Source organism: Saccopteryx leptura, chromosome 12, assembly GCF_036850995.1.
Source record: "Saccopteryx leptura isolate mSacLep1 chromosome 12, mSacLep1_pri_phased_curated, whole genome shotgun sequence".
Lineage (NCBI taxonomy): Eukaryota > Metazoa > Chordata > Mammalia > Chiroptera > Emballonuridae > Saccopteryx > Saccopteryx leptura.
In genome coordinates, this window is record NC_089514.1 from 33,848,014 (window position 1) to 33,869,880 (window position 21,867).

Here is a 21,867-nt window from a genome sequence, read left to right on the forward strand (position 1 = left end):
CCTGTTTTGTGGTCCTATTTATGCTGGGTGAAGTTGGACTGCATCATCAATTTGATTCTGGAGATTCTGGGCTCTGTTATTTTTCTCCGAGATTCCTTCGGTTTTTAAGAATCAAAAATAGTAAGGACTGAATTATAAGTTGCTCGATTTGAAGATGTACATATTTTCAACATTCAATACATTGACAACAGTCAATATCCAAGTAATGGTAACTAAAAGCTCATATTACTAAATATAATATAATAACAGGAAAAGTACAGTATGAGTAAGAGGCTGGGTAAATGCTATACTTACCCATGCATACTCTTATGTCTATTCTGTATTAGTTCATATAATATAAACTGTTTCTAATATTATGTATGGGTGGACACCCAGCTTAAAAATAGAAGCTTCTATCTTACAGCTAATTGTTTGAAAACACTGAATTAATATAATACAAACTATTTCTAATATGAAATATAGGTAAACATCTAGGTTCAGGATAATAACCTTATAACTAACAGCTAATTGTTTGAATATAATGAAATAGCTTTTATTGAGTCTTACACGATTGAAATGCTTTTAATAAAAAATCAATTAGCATGTTCTTTAAAACATGACAGATTTTAAATCAAACACGCAGGATATTTTACAAGCAGCATCTAGCTGTCTGCACGTGCTCACTACCTCAGATCTGGGGACTCTCACGTAAAGAGAGCTGTGCCACACAGTCAGCTGGAAAGCGGCATCTAAACACAGTCACTGCAGTTCCCCAAAGTGCCCAAAGGACCCTATTATAACACATCTGATCAATAAAATGGTCCAGAACTATTCTATCCAATATGATAGTCACTGACCATGTGTGGCCATTTATATATATAAAGATAAATTAAGTAAAATTAAATACAATTTAAAATTCAGTTCCTCAGTCACACTAGTCACATTTCAAGTGCTCAATAGCCACATGTGGCTAGTGGCTACCATACTAGGTAGTGCAAATATAGAACATTCTAGTATTGTGAAGTTTCTCTTCGGCAGCACTAGTCTAGAGGCATAGCCCAGGCGACAGAGGAAGCCTCCTCTCGAAGAGTAAAACATTCTGACAGTTAGCTAAAACTCTAGAATGTCTTTCTTCTTTAATATTTGTTGAGTGAGTTTCCAAATTCAGAGTGTGAATTATTACATATTTTATAGTAACATAAATTCTGCACTACCTGCATTAACATTTTGTCTCTGATTATATGAGAATCTTTCTAGAAAATATTTCGGAAAATTAAGAACACAGGCAATTAAGGTCTAATATAAAAAAATATCATGTCTTTGAGGGCCTGGCCAGTAGGCTCAGCTGTAGAGCATCCGTCTGGAGTGTGGAAGTCCAGAGTTTGATTCCTGGCCAGGGCATACAGGAGAAGCACCCATCTGCTTCTCCATCCTTCCCTCTCTCCTTCCTCTCTGTCTCTCTCTTCCCCTCTCGCAGCCATTAGAGCAAAGCTGGCCAGGGTGCTGAGGATGGCTCACTCCATGGCCTCTGTCTCAGCGCTAGAATGGCTCCCGTTGCAATGGAGCAATGGCCCAGATGGGCAAAGCATCGCCCCCTGGTGGGCATGCTGGATGGATCCTTGTCAGGTGCATGCAGGAGTCTGTATCTCTGCCTCCCTGCTTCTCACTTCAGAAAAATACCAAAAAAAAAAAAAGATTATGTCTTTGATATACTTGTAATCACAGCAAAGATATGAACACTTACATGATAAATGTAGATATCTATTAAAATGTTTTAAAGGTACAAAATATAGTATATGAAAAGTACTGATATATTTATAGTACCAAGCAGTATGCTTTTGCATAGTCAAACTATCAAATATCTGGGTGAACCACATAATAATTCCATCAAATCAGGTCAGTTACCTGCCAAAAATTGTGTTGTTCTCCTCAGGAGTAGGAAAAGATAAAGGAGGAGCAGAAACATTAATTCTCTGATAGGCAGATGGTTCAGTTGAAAGATTTTGAATTATTTTAATAAATATTTGCCATCATGTTCTGATTGTAGTAGTACCTGCTAATTTTGTTAGCCAATATTTAAAATGTCTCTTTTGCTATGCAGTAATTATACACTGGGCTAGATTTAAACAAGGCAACCTGCATATTTTTCATTTGCCAAAATATGTCAAGGTTAGAAACAGATGCTGTATTTTTCCTGCCAAAAAATTTGAATAACAATATGTTTATTATATCAAAACTTAAAATTAACATATAAATAAAGTAATTAGGCAGAAAGCTGATATCAATAATTTTGTTGAATTTTTGATAGATAATTTTCAAAATAATGATCTTTCTGTATTTTATACAGAGGAAATGAACTGAGCTCTATATTAAAAAAAAAAAAAAATAGATTTTAGCCTGACCTGTGGTGGCGCAATGGATAAAAGTGTCCACTGGAATGATGAGGTCACTGGTTTGAAACCCTGGGCTTGCCCAGTCAAGGCACATATGAGAAGTAACTACTAGAGTTGATGCTTCCTGCTCCACACCCTCCTTTCTCTCCCTGCTGACCTCCCTCTAAAATCAGTAAATAAAGTCTTAAAAAATAAGTAGATTTTAAAAGAAACAAACTTTCCCCTCAACGGTTGACTTACTGAATCATTCCGACCAAAAAAGGTATATATTGCATATAAATAATAATCAAATAGCTGAGACATGAAATGGATGACATCAAAGGCAATTGGCTTGAGAATGTTCATCATCTGCATATATTTACCTGAAAAGAAAAGTTAAGTAGAACAAAATCAAAATCTGTTAGTCTATAATCATGAAGTGATAGCAAAAATACTTTACCAAAAAAAGTTTAAATGAAGTAGTACATTCCTCAGTCATACGGGCCACCTTTCAAGTGTTCAATAGTCCTTTGTGACCAGTGGTCACTGTACTGGACAGCAACCTACAATCAGTTACATCACCCTGGAAAGTACTCTTGGATAGCACTGATTTAAGTAATGTCTACAAAGATTTTTGAACATCATTTTTACTGTTTGTCACGTATTCATGGAAACCGTATACTGCTGTATGTTCTACAAAATGAACATTTCCGAATCATTGTATCACTCAAGAGCTCAATATCCTCAAAATGCCAAGGATACATCCTCCTCCTTCCTTCCTTTGGGAGATGCCAGTATTCCCCATTCTCTTTCCTCTAAACATGTAACAGTAACAAATAAAATTAAAAACCAAAGTCTATGCATTTATAAACGTGTTAATGTATTTAAAGGGTGCAAGAAAGGTGGGCTGAATCAACTAACAAATAATAACTGTGTTGTTTTGTCTTGTTTTTATGGAAAATAACAGGGAAAGAAGCATATCTACAAAAAATGCTCCTCTACAGAATATGTTAAAACAGGCCATTTGCTTAATTTCCAAATGAGCAAATAATTCAGTTGTTGGCTCTATTTCATGTAACTGCTATAATTATTATTTTTTTACAGAGACAGAGAGTCAGAGAGAGGGATAGATAGGAACAGACAGACACAAATGGAGAGAGAGATGAGAAGCATCAATCATTAACTTTTTTTTGTTGTTGCGACATTTTAGTTGTTCATTGATTGCTTTCTCATAAGTGCCTTAACCAGGGGGCTACAGAAGACCGAGTAACCCCTTGCTCGAGCCAGCAACCTTGGGTCCAAGCTGGTGAGCCTTGCTCAAACCAGATGAGCCCACGCTCAAGCTGATGACCTTGGGGTCTTGAACCTGGGTCCTCTGCATCCCAGTCCGATGCTTTATTCACTCCGCCACTGCCAAGTCAGGCTATAAATTTTAATTGGTACTACTGAAGTACCATACTCGAGAGAAATCACATTAATGGCAGTAGAAAAAAATGGCAATTTACTCTAATGGAAATGTCTCCTATCGATTCTCTCCGCGGGCGGGGCACCTCACCCAGCCATTCAAGCTAACAATCAAGCGTTGGGGGAGGGGCGCACGCAGGCAGCCTGAAATACCTTCGGGAGCACAGCTGCGACCCAATTACTAAAATTAACTTAACCCGTGAAATCTGCGCACCCTCGGTTCTAATTGATAAGATCTCTCTCAGTTCACCGACCCAAGACAAGAGGCGTGATATTTTTTGGTGCCTCTCGCTAAAGGGGCGGGGGCAACTTCTGATTGATAGAGCCTCCATATTTAGGGATAAACGCTAACAAGAAGGACTTGGCAGATAATAAGATCTATACCACACTAGTCGCAAGCAGAGACTAGTGCCTCTTTTTACCGGCCAAAACAGGCTACAAAGTGTGGAAAGCCTGGGTTGAGAGGTCCAACGGAATGCTAGGCGTTGAACAATCACCTTGACAACAATTGACTCCCACCCCCGCCTGATTACACTGGAGGCCCTGACTGTCAGAGCCCTTCCCAGAGCCTTGCACTGAGTGGGGATAGAGTGGGGATTTCCCAGCTCTTTGAGCCGCTTACTCCCCAGGCAGAAGCAGTGGCAGCCTTGGGGCTGGATCGCCAGGCTGCTGGTTCAGGAGGGGGGGACTGGGAGAGAGAATCCATGAAGGCGAACTCTCTCGTCGTTAGACCCTGCAGACGCCGGAAGGCCTTGACTACCAACAAGAATAAAGCCAATTGTGTGACATTGCCATAGAACCCCATCAACTGCAAGTCCCTGCCTGGGTGTGGCGCAGGGGCAGGGCCTGGGGTGCAGAGTCGCCGACCGGGAAGAGGGAGAGAGGAGAAGGAGGAAGAGGTTGACATCTCAAAATCAGGAAAAATCCACAGACTTTGCAGCTTGTTCCACTGGTTGTTGGTTGTTTTTTTTTTTTTTTGTAGTTGTTGTTGTTTGTTCCTTCTATCTTATTGCCTTTATTTCCTCCACCTCAGCCCTTCTATTCTCTGCCCATCTTATGCTTCCCTTTTCTTGAACTACACTACCCATAAGTGTTACATTTTATTTCTCTCCTTCATCCTCACCCTCCTTTGGGGTTATACTCCAGGACACTTAATTCTCACTCTCTCCTCTTTTGTTTTTTTTGCCTTATTTTGTTTTTTTCTCTTCCTTTTTTATTTCTTCCTTCGTTTTTCACTTTTTCTTATTTTTTCCTTTCTATTCGTTTTTTCTTTTCTCGTTTTACTTTCCTCCCATTTAATCCTCAATCACGAACAAATTAGTTAATTTGGGACTCAAGGTTTTTTTTTTGGCTTTGTTTTTCTTTTTCGGTTTTGTTTTTGTTTTTTTCTGGTTGGTTTGTTTTAGTGGCATTTTGGGTCCTCCCAACCCAAGGTCTCCATTGTATTTGGTCTTTGCTCCACTTAATACAACGTATTTTTACTTATTATTTTCATTTTTTCTTCTTGATTATTCCTTTTTTTTTTTTTGTCCTTTTTTCTGGTTCCCTCTTGTCCCTCTCATTATATCTCTTGGTTGACCGTCACCCGCAGGCAGATCAACTTATGCTTGTCTAAGATTTTCTTCCCTTTTTTTTATTATTTTTTTTTTTATCTTATTTATTTATTTTTTTTTGCCCCCTTGAACTCTTCACCGCAAACCAGGCCCTCCATTATAGGCACGATATTTCCCTGAGGAGGGGAGAGGAGGGAAGGAGAACAAAGAAAAAAAAAAAGGGGGAAATAATAAATTATTACTGCTTTTTTTTTTTTTTTTTTTTTTTTTGTGGGGTGTTTTACCCTTTGTTTTATTTTTTTTTTATTTTGTTTTTGTTTTTGTTTTTGTTTTTTACTTTTTACTCTTTATTAATTCTAATTAGTGCTATCAACAAGACCACCCGCAGATGCCAATAAGAAAGAGGAAATCGAATATTATGGATACAAAAGAAAGAGAGGTAACACAAATAGATGTGGAAAAATCTATGGAGAAAAGACTTAACATATTGGAAGCCTTGGAGCTAAATGACAGAGAATTTAAAATAGAAATCTTAAAAATACTCAGAGATATACAAGAAAACACGGAAAGGCAATATAGGGAGATCAGAAAACAACTCAATGAACACAAAGAATATATTACCAAGGAAATTGAAACTATAAAAACAAATCAAACAGAAATGAAAAACTCAATTCACGAGCTGAAAAACGAGGTAACAAGCTTAGCTAGCAGAACAACCCAGATTGAAGATAGGATTAGTGAAATAGAAGACAAACAACTTGAGGCACAACAGACAGAAGAAGAAAGAGACTCAAAAATAATAAAAAACGAGAAAGCCCTACAGGAATTATCTGACTCCATCAGAAAGAATAACATAAGAATAATAGGTATATCAGAGGGAGAAGAGAAAGAAAATGGAATGGAGAATATACTCAAACAAATAATAGACGAGAACTTCCCAAGCCTGTGGAAAGAACTAAAGCCTCAAGTTCAAGAAGCAAACAGAACACCGAGTTTTCTTAACCCCAACAAACCCACTCCAAGGCACATCATAATAAAGATGACACAAACCAATGACAAAGAAAAAATTCTCAAGGCAGCCAGGGAAAAGAAGAGTACAACATATAAAGGAAGGCCTATTAGATTATCATCAGATTTCTCAGCAGAAACTCTACAAGCTAGAAGAGAGTGGACCCCAATATTTAAGGCCCTGAAAGAGAGGAACTTTCAGCCAAGAATACTATACCCATCAAAGCTATCCTTCAAGTATGAAGGAGATATAAAAACATTCACAAATACAGAAAAGATGAGAGAATTTATCACGAGAAAGCCTCCACTCCAGGAAATACTAAAGGGGGTTTTCCAACCAGATTCAAAGAACAAAAGAAAACAACACCACAAGTAACAGCTCCACCAAGAACACAATAAAACCAAACTTAAACTGTGACAACAAAGGAAAAAAAAAGGGGGGGAGAGAATGGAGATTAACAGTAGCAAAGGACGATGAAGTGCAGAAATACTTATAAGATAGGGTACTACAATGAATATGGTAGGTACCCTTTTCATTACTTAATGGTAACCACCCTTGAAAAAACCACCACAAAAACACATGACTTAAAAAAGGTAGCAACAGAGGAAAGAAGTATGGAACACAAACAAACAGAAACAAATGATAGAAAAACAAAAGAGAAGAATCAAACTAGATACAAAACTAACAGAAAGCAATTTATAAAATGGTAGTAGGGAACCCACAAGTGTCAATAATTACACTAAATGTAAATGGATTAAACTTACCAATAAAAAGACACAGAGTAGCAGAATGGATTAAAAAAGAAAATCCAACTATATGCTGCCTACAAGAAACACATCTAAGCAACAAGGATAAAAACAAATTCAAAGTGAAAGGCTGGAAAACAATACTCCAAGCAAACAACACCCAAAAAAAAGCAGGTGTAGCAATACTCATATCGGATAATGCTGACTACAAGACAGAAAAAGTACTCAGAGACAAAAATGGTCACTTCATAATGATTAAGGGGACACTGAATCAAGAAGACATAACAATCCTTAATATATATGCACCAAACCAAGGAGCACCAAAATATATAAGACAGCTACTTATTGACCTTAAAACAAAAACTAACAAAAATACAATCATACTTGGAGACCTCAATACTCCGCTGACGGCTCTAGATCGGTCATCCAAACAGAGAATCAATAAAGATATAGTGGCCTTGAACGAAATACTAGAACACCTGGATATGATAGACATCTACAGGACACTTCATCCCAAAGCGACAGAGTATACATTTTTCTCTAGTGTACATGGAACATTCTCAAGAATTGACCATATGTTGGGCCACAAAGACAATATCAGCAAATTTAGAAAAATTGAAATTGTACCAAGCATATTTTCTGATCATAAAGCCTTGAAACTAGAATTCAACGGCAAAAAAGAGGGGGAAAAACCCACAAAAATGTGGAAACTAAACAACATACTTCTAAAAAATGAATGGGTCAAAGAAGAAATAAGCGCAGAGATCAAAAGATACATACAGACAAATGAAAATGAAAATACGACATATCAGAATCTCTGGGATGCAGCAAAAGCAGTAATAAGAGGAAAGTTCATATCACTTCAGGCCTATATGAACAAACAAGAGAGAGCCGAAGTAAACCACTTAACTTCACACCTTAAGGAACTAGAAAAAGAAGAACAAAGACAACCCAAAACCAGCCGAAGAAAGGAGATAATAAAAATCAGAGCAGAAATAAATGAAATAGAGAACAGAAAAACTATAGAAAAAATCAATAAAACAAGGAGCTAGTTCTTTGAAAAGGTCAACAAAATTGACAAACCCTTGGCAAGACTCACCAAGGAAAAAAGGCACAGGACTCAAATAAATAAAATCCAAAATGAAAGAGGAGAGATCACCACAGACATCATAGATATACAAAGAATTATTGTAGAATACTATGAAAAATTATATGCCACCAAATACAACAATCTAGAAGAAATGGATAAATTCCTAGAACAATACAACCTTCCTAGACTGAGTCATGAAGAAGCAGAAAGCCTAAACAGACCAATCAGCAGGGAGGAAATAGAAAAAACTATTAAAAACCTCCCCAAAAATAAAAGTCCAGGCCCAGACGGTTATACTAGTGAATTCTATCAAACATTCAAAGAAGACTTGGTTCCTATTCTACTCAAAGTCTTCCAAAAAATTGAAGAAGAAGCAATACTTCCGAACACATTTTATGAGGCCAACATAACCCTCATACCAAAACCTGGCAAGGATGGCACAAAGAAAGAAAACTACAGACCAATATCTCTAATGAATACAGACGCTAAAATTCTAAACAAAATACTGGCAAACCGAATACAACAACATATTAAAAAAATAATACATCATGATCAAGTGGGATTCATCCCAGAATCTCAAGGATGGTTCAACATACGCAAAACGGTTAACGTAATACACCATATCAACAAAACAAAGAACAAAAACCACATGATCTTATCAATAGATGCAGAAAAGGCTTTTGATAAAATACAACACAATTTTATGTTTAAGACTCTCAACAAAATGGGTATAGAAGGAAAATATCTCAACATGATAAAGGCCATATATGATAAACCATCAGCTAACATCATATTAAATGGCACTAAACTGAAGGCTTTCCCCCTTAAATCAGGAACAAGACAGGGTTGTCCACTCTCTCCACTCTTATTTAACGTGGTGCTAGAAGTTCTGGCCAGAGCAATCAGACAAGACAAAGAAATAAAAGGCATCCATATTGGAAAAGAAGAAGTAAAGGTATCACTTTTTGCTGATGATATGATCCTATACATCGAAAACCCGAAGGACTCCACAAAAAGATTATTAGAAACAATAAACCAATACAGTAAGGTCGCAGGATACAAAATTAACATACAGAAGTCCATAGCCTTTCTCTATGCCAACAATGAAATATTAGAAAACGAACTCAAAAAAATAATCCCCTTCACGATTGCAACAAAAAAAATAAAATACCTAGGAATAAACATAACAAAGAATGTAAAGGACCTATATAATGAAAATTACAAAGCATTGTTAAGGGAAATCGAAAAAGATACAATGAGATGGAAAAATATTCCTTGCTCTTGGATAGGAAGAATAAATATAATCAAAATGGCCATATTACCCAAAGCAATATACAAATTTAATGCAATTCCCATCAAAATTCCTATGAGATTTTTTAAAGAAATGGAACAAAAAATCATCAGATTTATATGGAACTATAAAAAACCCCGAATAGCCAAAACAATCCTAAGGAAAAAGAATGAAGCTGGGGGCATTACAATACCTGACTTTAAACTATATTATAGGGCCACAATAATCAAAACAGCATGGTATTGGCAGAAAAATAGACACTCAGACCAATGGAACAGAATAGAAAGCCCAGAAATAAAACCACATATATATGGTCAAATAATCTTTGATAAAGGGGCCAACAACACACAATGGAGAAAAGAAAGCCTCTTCAACAAATGGTGTTGGGAAAACTGGAAAGCCACATGCAAAAGAATGAAACTCGACTACAGCCTGTCCCCGTGTACTAAAATTAATTCAAAATGGATCAAAGACCTAAATATAAGACCTGAAACAATAAAGTACATAGAAGAAGACATAGGTACTAAACTCATGGACCTAGGTTTTAAAGAACATTTTATGAACTTGACTCCAATGGCAAGAGAAGTGAAGGCAAAGATAAATGAATGGGACTACATCAGAATAAAAAGTTTTTGCTCAGCAAGAGAAACTGATATAAAAATAAACAGACAGCCAACTAAATGGGAAATGATATTTTCAAACAACAGCTCAGATAAGGGCCTAATTTCCAAAATTTACAAAGAACTCATAAAACTCAACAACAAACAAACAAACAATCCAATAAAAAAATGGGAAGAAGACATGAATAGACACTTCTCCCAGGAAGAGATACAAATGGCCAACAGATATATGAAAAAATGCTCAGCTTCATTAGTTATTAGGGAAATGCAAATCAAAACTACAATGAGATACCACCTCACACCTGTTAGATTAGCTATGATCAACAAGACGGGTAATAGCAAATGTTGGAGAGGCTGTGGAGAAAAAGGAACCCTCATTCACTGTTGGTGGGACTGTAAGGTAGTACAACCATTATGGAGGAAAGTATGGTGGTTCCTCAAAAAACTGCAAATAGAACTACCTTATGACCCAGCAATCCCTCTACTGGGTATATACCCCCAAAACTCAGAAACATTGATACGTGAAGACACATGTAGCCCCATGTTCATTGCAGCACTGTTCACAGTGGCCAAGACATGGAAACAACCAAAAAGCCCTTCAATAGAAGACTGGATAAAGAAGATGTGGCACATATACACTATGGAATACTACTCAGCCATAAGAAACGATGACATCAGATCATTTACAGCAAAATGGTGGGATCTTGATAACATTATAAGGAGTGAAATAAGTAAATCAGAAAAAAACAAGAACTACATGATTCCATACATTGGTGGAACATAAAAATGAGACTAAGAGACATGGACAAGAGTGTGGTGGTTACCAGGGGTGGGGGGAGGGAGGACAGGGGGAGAGTTAGGGGGAGGGGGAGGGGCACAGAGAACTAGATAGAGGGTGGCGAAGGACAATCTGACTTTGGGCGAGGGGTATGCAACATAATTTAATGACAAAATAACCTAGACATGTTTTCTTTGAATATATGTACCCTGATTTATTAATGTCATCCCATTACCATTAATAAAAATTTATTTAAAAAAAAAAAAAAAAAAAAGAAATGTCTCCTATCAAAACCATGTCTTTACTACCTCAGAAGTCGGTATATCTGTATGAATTACAGGAGAGATGATTCTAAACAACAGGCGGAGGGTGAGAAAGAGAAACACACCCAAGCACACATGAAAAGTAAAAACCATCCACCTCAGATTTTACTCTTCCTCCTATTTATTATAAGTTGTTGTTTTCTTAAGAATCACCTTCTGTAATTATTTCATAAAATCAGAATTCTTTTTTTAAATCACAATTGAAAAATATTTAAAAAGTATGCTTCTAGAACATTCTGGATCACTATACAGATATTTCATCAACTATAAACATGCAGTTTATGAAACTATTTACATGTGCAAAAACAGCAACAACAAAAAATAAGGAGAGAGGATTCACATATTAAATATACTTGTAAAAGGACACTAATATTTCCCACAGAAAATGGGAGAAATGGAGTAGTTTTCTCTGAGAAAGACTTGCAGGTCAGGAGCTCTGTTTATATCTTGGGGTATTTTCATTTTTAACCATTTTCATGCATTACCTTTTCAACTTAAAAGATTTCATGATACAGTAACTAATAATAATGCCCCACCTAGAAGAATGTACTAACAAAGCAGGGGTGAACTGAGCCCTCCTCTTTCTGCATTCTCTCCGCCATGCGCACGGCATCTCAGCCCCACCACCTCACAATCCCTTAGACGTACGTACTCTGGTTAAATCCTGGTGCATGTGTGGGAGTGTATTTTTTCCAGCTGTCAAAGTAAGAATTTTATTGTAAGGTCTGTAGTTTTTACAAGCATAGATTTTGGCAGCCTGGCCCCACCCCTCGGCCCCATCATACCCCCTCCAGTGAGAGCTGCCTCCAGGAGACAGATATTGAATACCAGGGCTATTTCAGGGATGCCAGATTCCCTAAAACCTGTGGGCCTCCGTCTGCAAGAAACTGTCCGCCTTTTGGACTGGTCTTCTGGACTTGGGAGACACTCCCTGAGCTCTTCTAACAGATTCAGGTCCCGCCTGGGGCTGGGAAGCCCTGCTAACCTTCTTTTGTTTAATCTCTCCTACTTCTCTGCCAAATAAATACTCATTGAAAAGGACATTATAAATATGCCTTTAATGTCCCAACTACTGAATAACTAGTTCCTTCATCTTCCCAGGCACCAAAAACTTATCTTATTTGCACAAAGTACTTCTGACTTTGTAGAGACATTACCTTGACAACTGATCATCTTTAAGCACCTTGTGCAGTAACTACAGGGGATGGAACAGTGCATTTACTAGTCAGAGACCCCTTAGTGAGTGGTTCCTGTGAAACTGTATTTTATGAATATGTACAAACTGAAGATAAAGACCTCCCAGGGACAGAGAAAGTAGTAGACTTAAACATCTAGTGGGGAAATAAAGACAGCATCTAATCCCAGCCCTAAATGGGAAGACATGAAAGTTAAATCATCCTACCAGGGATTGGTTCCTAACTAACTCTAGTCACAGTTCTGGTGGTAGAGAGGCTGAACTTACAGAGGTCACATTCCCTTCACTGAGCAAGGCTTCCCCCAGGACTGCTCTGTTTACCGGCTGCCATAGCAAAGCCCAGAAAAATGCAGCTTTTCTCGGTTTCTATAAATCCGCTGCTCGAAGACCATGGCCACTATGTCGTCAGTAATCCTCACATAGGAGCTGGTTGTTACTGTCTTCTGAATTCAACCCATGCAGAACATTTCTATCATTATTTTATCCTTTCCTTAGATAACAAGAATAGCAGAGTGCATTCTTTCTTCATTTCCTTATGCTTACCAAGAACTGAAGATTTGCATTTGTTGTTTGCATTTAACTGAATTGTTTGCATTTTTAACTGAATGAAATGATTTTTTTCCTCTTCAATACTGTTTTGGCCTTGATTTGATTCTACTGAATATATGTCTTTTAGAGAAAAAGCAACATGATGTCTGCAAGTCATTTCTGAATTACGTAAGTTTTAAAAAATATAAACAACGACGTAAACATAGTTGATTGTATTATTTTACCCAATTATCTGTCCCATGTCCCCCTACTCCCTGTAAGAGGACTTGTAGTGTCTTCCAGGGGCAAAAGTATATTTCTTTCTCCCACAGTCAAGCCTGACTTGCTACGGCCAGGGATCAGTGACATGTCAGAGGAAGTCTTGCTGCCACATCAGAGCAAAGGCTCCAAGAGTCACAACATGGTTCAGCTCTTGCTCTGCCCTCCATGTGCAGACTGCTGTTTTCAGCCTGCAGCTCAGCATGCAGACACACATGCAGCAGAACTAAGATGATTAGGAGCATTACACATGATAAACATTTGTGGTTGAAAGCCACTGAGGTGGAGGGTGGTTTGTCACTTCAACATAACTAAGCAATAGTTGACTTCATTGAACTCTATCTCCTGCAGCATGTTGACACTGAAAACTACAGTGAGCCCAGGAGGCTGAGAAGGATGACAAGAATTTGGGGATATCTCTATCAGTGAGGACCACACAGGGAACTGAGCACACTGACACTGAGGACGGCTGGGGAGGAGGGTACAAGAGAAGGAAGACCAGTGTAACTACCACCACACATCTGAAAAGCGACCATACGGAAAAATGGGAGAAAGAAATGTACAGTGAGTCTTTTTGCTTCTAAAGGCAGAACTAGACAACAAAATTATAGAGGGAGATATTTTGGTTTATCATAAGGAAGAGATTTCTACCAATTAAACCAGTCTAATAGAATGAGTAGTCTTGCAAAATAATATGCTTCCAGTGACTGAAGACATAAAACAAAGACTAAGATGGCTACCACATATTTGGGGCATTACAGAAAGAAATCCTTATTTTATACAATTTTACACCAGATGACCTCTCCAAAGTCTTCCAATTCTGATTCTATAAATTCTTGACAGCAACTCATGACTCTTATGTTTAGTTAGCTCTCTTTGATAAAAAAGAAAAGTTAATTTCCCTGGTAATAATTGGCCATAAAAACAGGTTTTTAGAAACTGTCATTTTTCTTTGTCATGAAAATATATACTTTTTCTTTTCCTCTCAATTCATTATTACTTTCCCACTATTTTTCCTAAAGAAAACAGGACTTCTAAAAATCATTTTGTCTACTTTATCCCACTTATTAATAAAATTTAAAAGTTACCTTTTAGAACACAGACCATTTTAGCAGAGCCAAGTATAATCAAATCAAACTAGGCAATAATAGGAAGTTATCATCTCCATAAAAAGAATACAGTGAATTTTATTGAAAACCACTAAAACTCCAGACTAGTACAGATGACATAGATGACTTAATTTGAGAAGACACCTTTAGAACTTATTTGTCAAATGTGCAGAACTACTTGTGAGATTTAAAGGCTGAGATAGCATATACAATGTTGAAATACTGACTTGAAAATTCCACATCATCTTCAAAGCTAAGTATTTTAAATATGGCATTTCTTCATGTTTCGCCTTCTACAAAGGCATTAGTAAATGAGTTACTTGCAATAAGAACATTTCCTACGGTGTAAATATTTAGCTTGTAGAACACTTGTGTCTGAAAATGCCAGAGAATCACAATTCACTCTGCCTATCTGACAGGAAGACTGTGAAGATCAATGAAGCAATTAGGTAAAAAACTTGTGTAAATGTGAAACTGGTACCATCAGCATCCTACATGTACCTCTACCTCACATAATTTTTCATTACATTTCAATGAATTAGGATATTTTAGAAAAAGTGGAAGATACAAATACTTAATGAGTGGTTAACTAGGAAAGAAAACTGACATTAATACTAGTCTTATATTACTAGGAACAATTAAGATATGAAAACACTGACATATGATTATTTTAAATCCTTCACTGCATTGGGCACTGGAGTATACAATAAAAACTGCAATTAAACTTGGTAACAAAAGTAGACTAAATTAACTGCTATAATAATTTTCTTTAAAAAGGTGAAATTACTTACCAACAAGTCTTATTACATTCAGTGTTGTATTTGTTAAGATGGGAGCATTTCCTTTATTTAGACTGTAATCTGATTTCTTCCTGCTCTTTAGGGTTTCTCTTGAAACACTGAACACAGAGAAATAAGAGTTGTAATTAGGGATGTCAAGTAGTAAATCAGTAAGTTAGCCAGCTTTGGATCCACCCTTCCTTCGTTCACTAACTAGTTACTGAAAACCTTACCATGTATCAGGTGGGGATATAGAGGTTATTGTCCTTAAAGAGCTTGCAGTAGAGGGGAAAGAAATCAGCAAGCAAAACTAAATAAACAAATAAAGAACTATAATCTATTTTGTTGATTCCAAGACATTATCAACCATTAATAGAAGCTATGTCGCTTTAACAAACAGATGTCCTGACCTAGGTAAATTATACATCAAATGTACCAAGCATCCTATTTCAGGCACACAAATATGAAAAAATACCATCCTTAGACTCTGAAGTAAGTATAAGTCACAATGGTTGAGTCTGGAGTTAGGAGGTAAGGTCTAGATTTAAAGGAAAAGTAGAAGTGATAAAGTAAGTACAGATAAAAAGGGGACAACATGTACTAAGGTTAAAGGTAAGAGAGAACAGAGCTTGCTCAGAGAAGCCCAGAGTTCACAAGGCTGGCATGGAGAATGAGTGGGCAGACAAGAAACAAGAAAAGAGGTAAGTCAAGGCCAGATCACCTGGCCATCAAACCTAAGGAGTATGAACCTTATATTGCATGCAGAGGTGAACCATTAAACTTTAAACCAGGTAAAGGCATAATCAAATTTGTATATAAAAATAAAATCTATATTTGTATACAAGAATGGATTAGAAGGTTGTCAAAATTGGAGACAGGAAGCCAAGGTAAGGGTGCTGGGTCAATAACAGGCACAGAGATGACTTCTGCATGAACTAGGATGGCACAGTGAAATACAAGGAAGTCTGATAAATTTTAAGAGACATTTAGAAGTTGGAATTGATAATAACTGTTAACTGATTGTGGTTAACAGTTCACATTTATACTTCTCAGGAATAAGTTAGGGCATTATAAGAGGCTGTATAACCCTATCTAAAATGCAAGTACTGTGGCCCTGGCCAGTTGACTCAGCAGTAGAGTATCAGCCGGGCAAGTGGAAGTCCTGGGTTCGATTCCTGGTCAGGGCACACAGGAAAAGCATCCATCTGCTTCTCCACCCCTCCCCCTCTCCTTCCTCACTATCTCTCTCTTCCCCTCTCACAGCCAAGGCTCCACTGGAGCAAAGTTGGCCCAGGGGCTGAGGATGGCTCCATGACCTCTGCCTCAGGTGCTAGAACGGCTCTGGCCACAACGGGAGTACCGCCACAGATGGGCAGAGCATCGCCCCCTGGTGGGCATGCCGGGTGGATCTGGTCGGGTGCATGTAGGTTTCTGTCTGCCTGCCTACTGGCTTCTAACTTCGGAAAAATACAAAAAAAAAAAATGCTAGTACTGTATATACTGGCAGACACTGTTACTTGTTCATTTAAATTTAGTTAAGAGTTTTCCTTCTGAATAAAATATACAGAAAACATTCAACAGAATAGTTCTTAGTTCACAGATCATAGATATAGATACTTAAATATTACATATATGTAAAAACCAATGGAAACAAATTCTCCCAATTAAAATATTCACAATTACATCAGTTGCTCACTTCTGAGGAGATTTCAAATCAGTTAAATATAATGAGGTACTATAAGGATAAAGCAGAGAGAAGAGTATTGTCATTAAAGATAAAGTATATTTGTAGTTAAATGCCTAATAGTCATGAAATTAATTCATCTATATATCAGAATTCGGAGCACTTCACTGGGAGACGCTTTTTGAAGAGCACAGTTTATAATAAAGCGAACTCAAGGACAGAAAGGGAACTTAACAGAAGGCTCAGTGAACATAAATGACATGGCAAGAAAAGAGGAAACTTTCTATATTTTCGAGACTCAGGCAGAAATTACACATTACCCCCTCCCCCCAAAAAAGACTGACCCTGGCCAGTTGGCTCAGTGGCTAGGGCATGAGCCTGGCATGCAGAGTCCCTGGTTCGATCCCTGTCAGGGCACATGACCATCTGCTTCTCTCCTCCCTCTTCCCCTTCTCTGTCTTCCTTCTTGCAGCCAGTGGCTCAACTGGTCTGACTGTTGGCCCTAGATGCTGGGGATAGCTTGCTGGTCCAAGTGTCGGCCCAAGACGGGATTGCCAGAGGAATCCTAGTCAGGAATATGCGGTAGTCTGTCTCACCACCTCCCCTCCTCTCACTTAAAAAAAAAAAAAAGACTACTTTCCTCCCTGAAGTTTTCTGATCTATATGAAGCATAAATTGTCTCCAAAGGTAGCACTGTTGTATAAAGCAGTTTGGTATTCTTTCTGCAAAAACCACTAAGATCTCTAAATTAAGAGCACTTTGATTAGGTCCAATATTAGAAAAAACAACTTACATTTTTAGCTTTTCAAGAATCATTTTTTAAAATATATTCATTTCTGTCACATGATGTTATAACCAACAGAAAATTTTCGTTTGGATTTTTGTTTTCTCTTACCCTCTAACGGAGATCCTATGTACAACACACAGTGCAACGACCACGCACTCTGAGAGCAAGTTTACCTTTTCACAGGGGCGTCGCCTGTCTGCTCGTCCACGTAGTCGCGCTTCAGCTCCTCGGGAACGTCACTGTCACTGTCGTAGTCCTGATAGGCACTCTTCTCCTGCTCGTCAGACTCATACTGGAGAGAACACAGAACACTCCACAGTGGGTATGAAGCCAACCTTCAGGGGGTCTTTCAACACAACAGCAGCAGCCAATTTTATAAGAAGTAGTTATAGAAGAAAGTACTTAATATAATAAATAATTCAGCTTTCATTTTGCCATCAAGAATCATACTGCCTGTCCATCTTCCTCACCATCCTACCTCAACTAGCTCAAAAAAAATAAAATAAAAACTGAGAAAACATAAACATTATACCCACAAAAGCTTGCAGACACCCATAAATAAACAAACAAACAAACAATAAAATCCGCACAAAAATAAGAAACCAAAGCCCTGCTAGGCCTGACCTGAGATGGTGCAGTAGGTAAAGCGTCAGCCTGGAACGCTGAGGTTTCCGGTTTGAAACCCTGGGCTTGCCCTGTCAAGGCCTATATGGGAGTTGATGCTTCCTGCTTCTCCCCCCTTCTCTCTCTCTCTCTCTCAAATCAATAAATAAAATCTTAAAAAAAAAAAAAAAAAGAACAAAAACTCGAAAGGCCTTAGGAGAACAAAAGTGTTCATGTGATTTAAAAAAGTCTCGTCTTTGGCCCTGGCCGGTTGGCTCAGCGGTAGAGCGTCGGCCTGGCATGCGGGGGGACCCGGGTTCGATTCCCGGCCAGGGCACATAGGAGAAGTGCCCATTTGCTTCTCCACCCCCCCCTTCCTCTCTGTCTCTCTCTCCCCCTCCCGCAGCCAAGGCTCCATTGGAGCAAAGATGGCCCGGGCGCTGGGATGGCTCCTTGGCCTCTGCCTCAGGTGATGGAGTGGCTCTGGTCTCGACAGAGCGACGCCCTGGAGGGGCAGAGCATCGCCCCCTGGTGGGCAGAGCGTCACCCCTGGTGGGCGTGCCGGGTGGATCCCGGTCGGGCGCATGCGGGAGTCTGTCTGACTGTCTCTCCCCGTTTCCAGCTTCAGAAAAATACAAAAAAAAGTCTCGTCTTCTAAGAGGTTTACCACAATTTCCAACTTGCTGACTCACTGTAAAGAGGCTGAGTATACAATTCTGGCAACGGGAGGAGTTCATGTGGCTTAACAAATACAACACATGTGCTGATGTCCCAGCTCCATCATCATGATGAGATTACATTCCAAAGGCAACTTAAAAAGTCAGGTTTAGCAACCAGAGACTGAGCCCAAGGACAGAAATGGTGGCTTTCTGAAAGGAGGGGTACCTTCCTGACATTCTCATCAGCTCACAGAGTAACGCTCAGCGCCAACACGGGAGAGGCGCTCAGACACAGCAAAGCAGGCAGGGGCATCATCATCATCATCAAATATTACAGATTAAATTAGATTGAATAATGGTTAACATTTATTCAGTTTTAACCAAACACTGATACTGTGTTAAGTGTTTTCATGAATTATCTCACTGAATTTTCAAATCCATTCTGTTAGGGAGTTTGATCCCCATTTGCCAGTTCCAGAGACCAGTATGATGAAAACATGGAGAGTTAACCTAATTCAGTGGTTAGTTTCTGAGACTCTAAACACTATGACAGGCCAGACCAGGGGTCCTCAAACTACAGCCCGCGGGTTGCATGCAGCCCCCTGAGGCCATTTATCCAGCCCCTGCCGCACTTCCGGAAGGGGCACCTTTTTCATTGGTGGTCAGTGAGAGGAGCATAGTTCTCATTAAAATACTGGTCAGTTTGTTGATTTAAATTTCATTGTTCTTTATTTTAAATGTTGTATTTGTGCCCTGGCTGGTTGGCTCAGTGGTAGAGCCTTGCCTGGCGTGCAGGAGTCCCGGGTTCGATTCCCGGCCACGGCCCACAGGAGAAGCGCCCATCTGCTTCTCCATCCCTCCCCCTCTCCTTCCTCTCTGTCTCTCTCTTCCCCTCCCGCAGCCAAGGCTCCACTGGAACAAAGTTGGCCCGGGCGCTAAGAATGGCTCTATGGCCTCTGCTTCAGGCACTAGAATGGCTCTGGTCGCAACAGAGCAATGCTCCAGATGGGCAGAGCATTGCCCTCTGGTGGGCATGCCTGGTGGATCCCGGTCAGGCACATGAGGGAGTCTGTCTGACTGCCTCCCCGTTTCCAACTTCAGAAAAAAATACAATAAATAAATAAATAAATATTGTATTTGTTCCCGTTTTGTTTTTTTTACTTTAAAATAAGATATGTGCAGTGTGCATAGGGATTTGTTCATAGTTTTTTTTTATAGTCTGGCCCTCCAACGGTCTGAGGGACAGTGAACTGGCCCCCTGTGTAAAAAGTTTGGGGACCCCTGGGCTAGACTAAGACGTGGTGCTGACCCTCAAGGACTTACGCTGGACCTGGAAAGGAGTAGCTCACCCCTGACAACTGCGGATGAGCATTACGAGCATGCTCTCTCACTTGTACAGTGTGGTCCTGATGACATTTCAGAAAGCTGCTCCACACAAACTTGGCTTCATGATTCCACCGTACAACAGATCCTCATTTTCAAGGATTCTGTACTTGCAGAGTCTCCTACTCACTGAAACTTATTTCTAGCCCAACAATAATACTTCATGAGACCTTTGTGGTCACTCACGATGTGAGCAGAGTGGCAAGACTTTTGTGTCACCCAACATGGACATTCCCAGCTGGGGCAAACAAGTTGACCTATTCCTTCTTGTATCAGCTCTCCTACTGTAAACAAGCGTCCTTTTCACAGTATACCTAGTATACTGTACTTTTTGATGGTAATTTCACTGCTTAGAATGGCCCCTAAGCATAATATTAAGTGTTATCTAGTGTTCCTAAGTGCAAGAGAACTACAACGTGCCTTATTGCAAAAACATACGTGTTGGATATGCTTCATTCAGGCATGAGTTACAGTGCCATTGGCCACAAATTCAATGTTAATGAATCAACACTACATATTAAATTAGGTGTCCTTAAGCAAAAACACACATAAAACAAAAATACACATAATGATCAGTTGATAAAATTTGGTGACTAGAGGCTCACAGGTACCTATATTTCCCCTAGGAACGTGGTTCCACGTTTGCTAATTCAGGGGTCATGGCGCCTTTACAGAACACTAATGCCATAAACAGTAAGAATCAAATGCTACACAAGATTTAAATCTAAAAATCACCAAAACAGAGGAACAGTATTTCAAAAATATTGGAATGGCTTTTAATTCCTTTCAGTTTAGTCCACTTTACCAAGGCAAATTTCACAAAGAATCAATAAGTTATTTGAAATATAATTTACTATAAAATAACTTGTTTCATGACAAAAAGTAATAATAGTGTACTTTCACAGCAATATTTTTAAAAATTATGTCTTCACTTAAAAAAGAAAATGCCCAAACTAAAATACACAAATTCAACACATTTTTGTGAAAACTGAACAGTTTTCAATTTTAGCTTCATCAAAAATAAAATAAAAATTATACTGGTTCCCTCGGGAGATCAGAAGGACTCATCCAAATTAAACACTGTAAAAACATTCTGCGGTAAGTATGAAGAAAGCATTCCCTCATTGTAATTATGGGGAAATGAGGGCCACAAAGTTAAAATAACTTGTGAAGAGCCACAGAGCTAACCGAAAGTTTGCCTTCAAACACTTCCCATACCTCATACTACCTCTACTTTATATTGTTTTCTGAGCTGCTCAAAGTGTTATTAAAACATTGTATTCTAAATCCAAAAACAACTCTGCTAGGCAATCAAGCAAGATAGTATCCACTCGCAGTAAAGGGAAATGGACACAAAGACAAGAGTGAAGCTGAGAAAAAAGTGCACATGATCAATTACTCATGCATCCTTATCTCCAACAAATCATACAAATCTGCAATAAAGAAACTATACTCTTGCTCGATTAGTAATCCGGTAAGAACATAAACATACAAGCAAAATTTATCCTTCAAAAGGACAATGTGAACAAAGCATAGTGTAAAAGCATTACCTGTACAAGTAGTAATCACAGGAACAGAAACACATCCGTCAGAAGATGGGTGGTCAATGGATAAATAAATCTAGCAATTACCTTGC

At 38.6% G+C, this 21,867-nt stretch overlaps 1 protein-coding gene across 1 annotated transcript in view; it reads right to left on the reverse strand.

Annotated features, from left to right (window-relative positions):
• VPS50 (VPS50 subunit of EARP/GARPII complex) overlaps positions 1 to 21,867 on the reverse strand; it is a 122,928-nt gene that overhangs the window by 22,010 nt on the left and 79,051 nt on the right. Inside the window, exons 19-21 of the mRNA XM_066354054.1 lie at positions 17,760 to 17,878; positions 15,128 to 15,234; positions 2,613 to 2,734 (exon numbers count right to left, since the gene is read on the reverse strand). Of these exons, the coding sequence (XP_066210151.1) occupies positions 2,613 to 2,734; positions 15,128 to 15,234; positions 17,760 to 17,878 (348 nt within the window). The remainder of the gene's footprint in view (positions 1 to 2,612; positions 2,735 to 15,127; positions 15,235 to 17,759; positions 17,879 to 21,867) is intronic.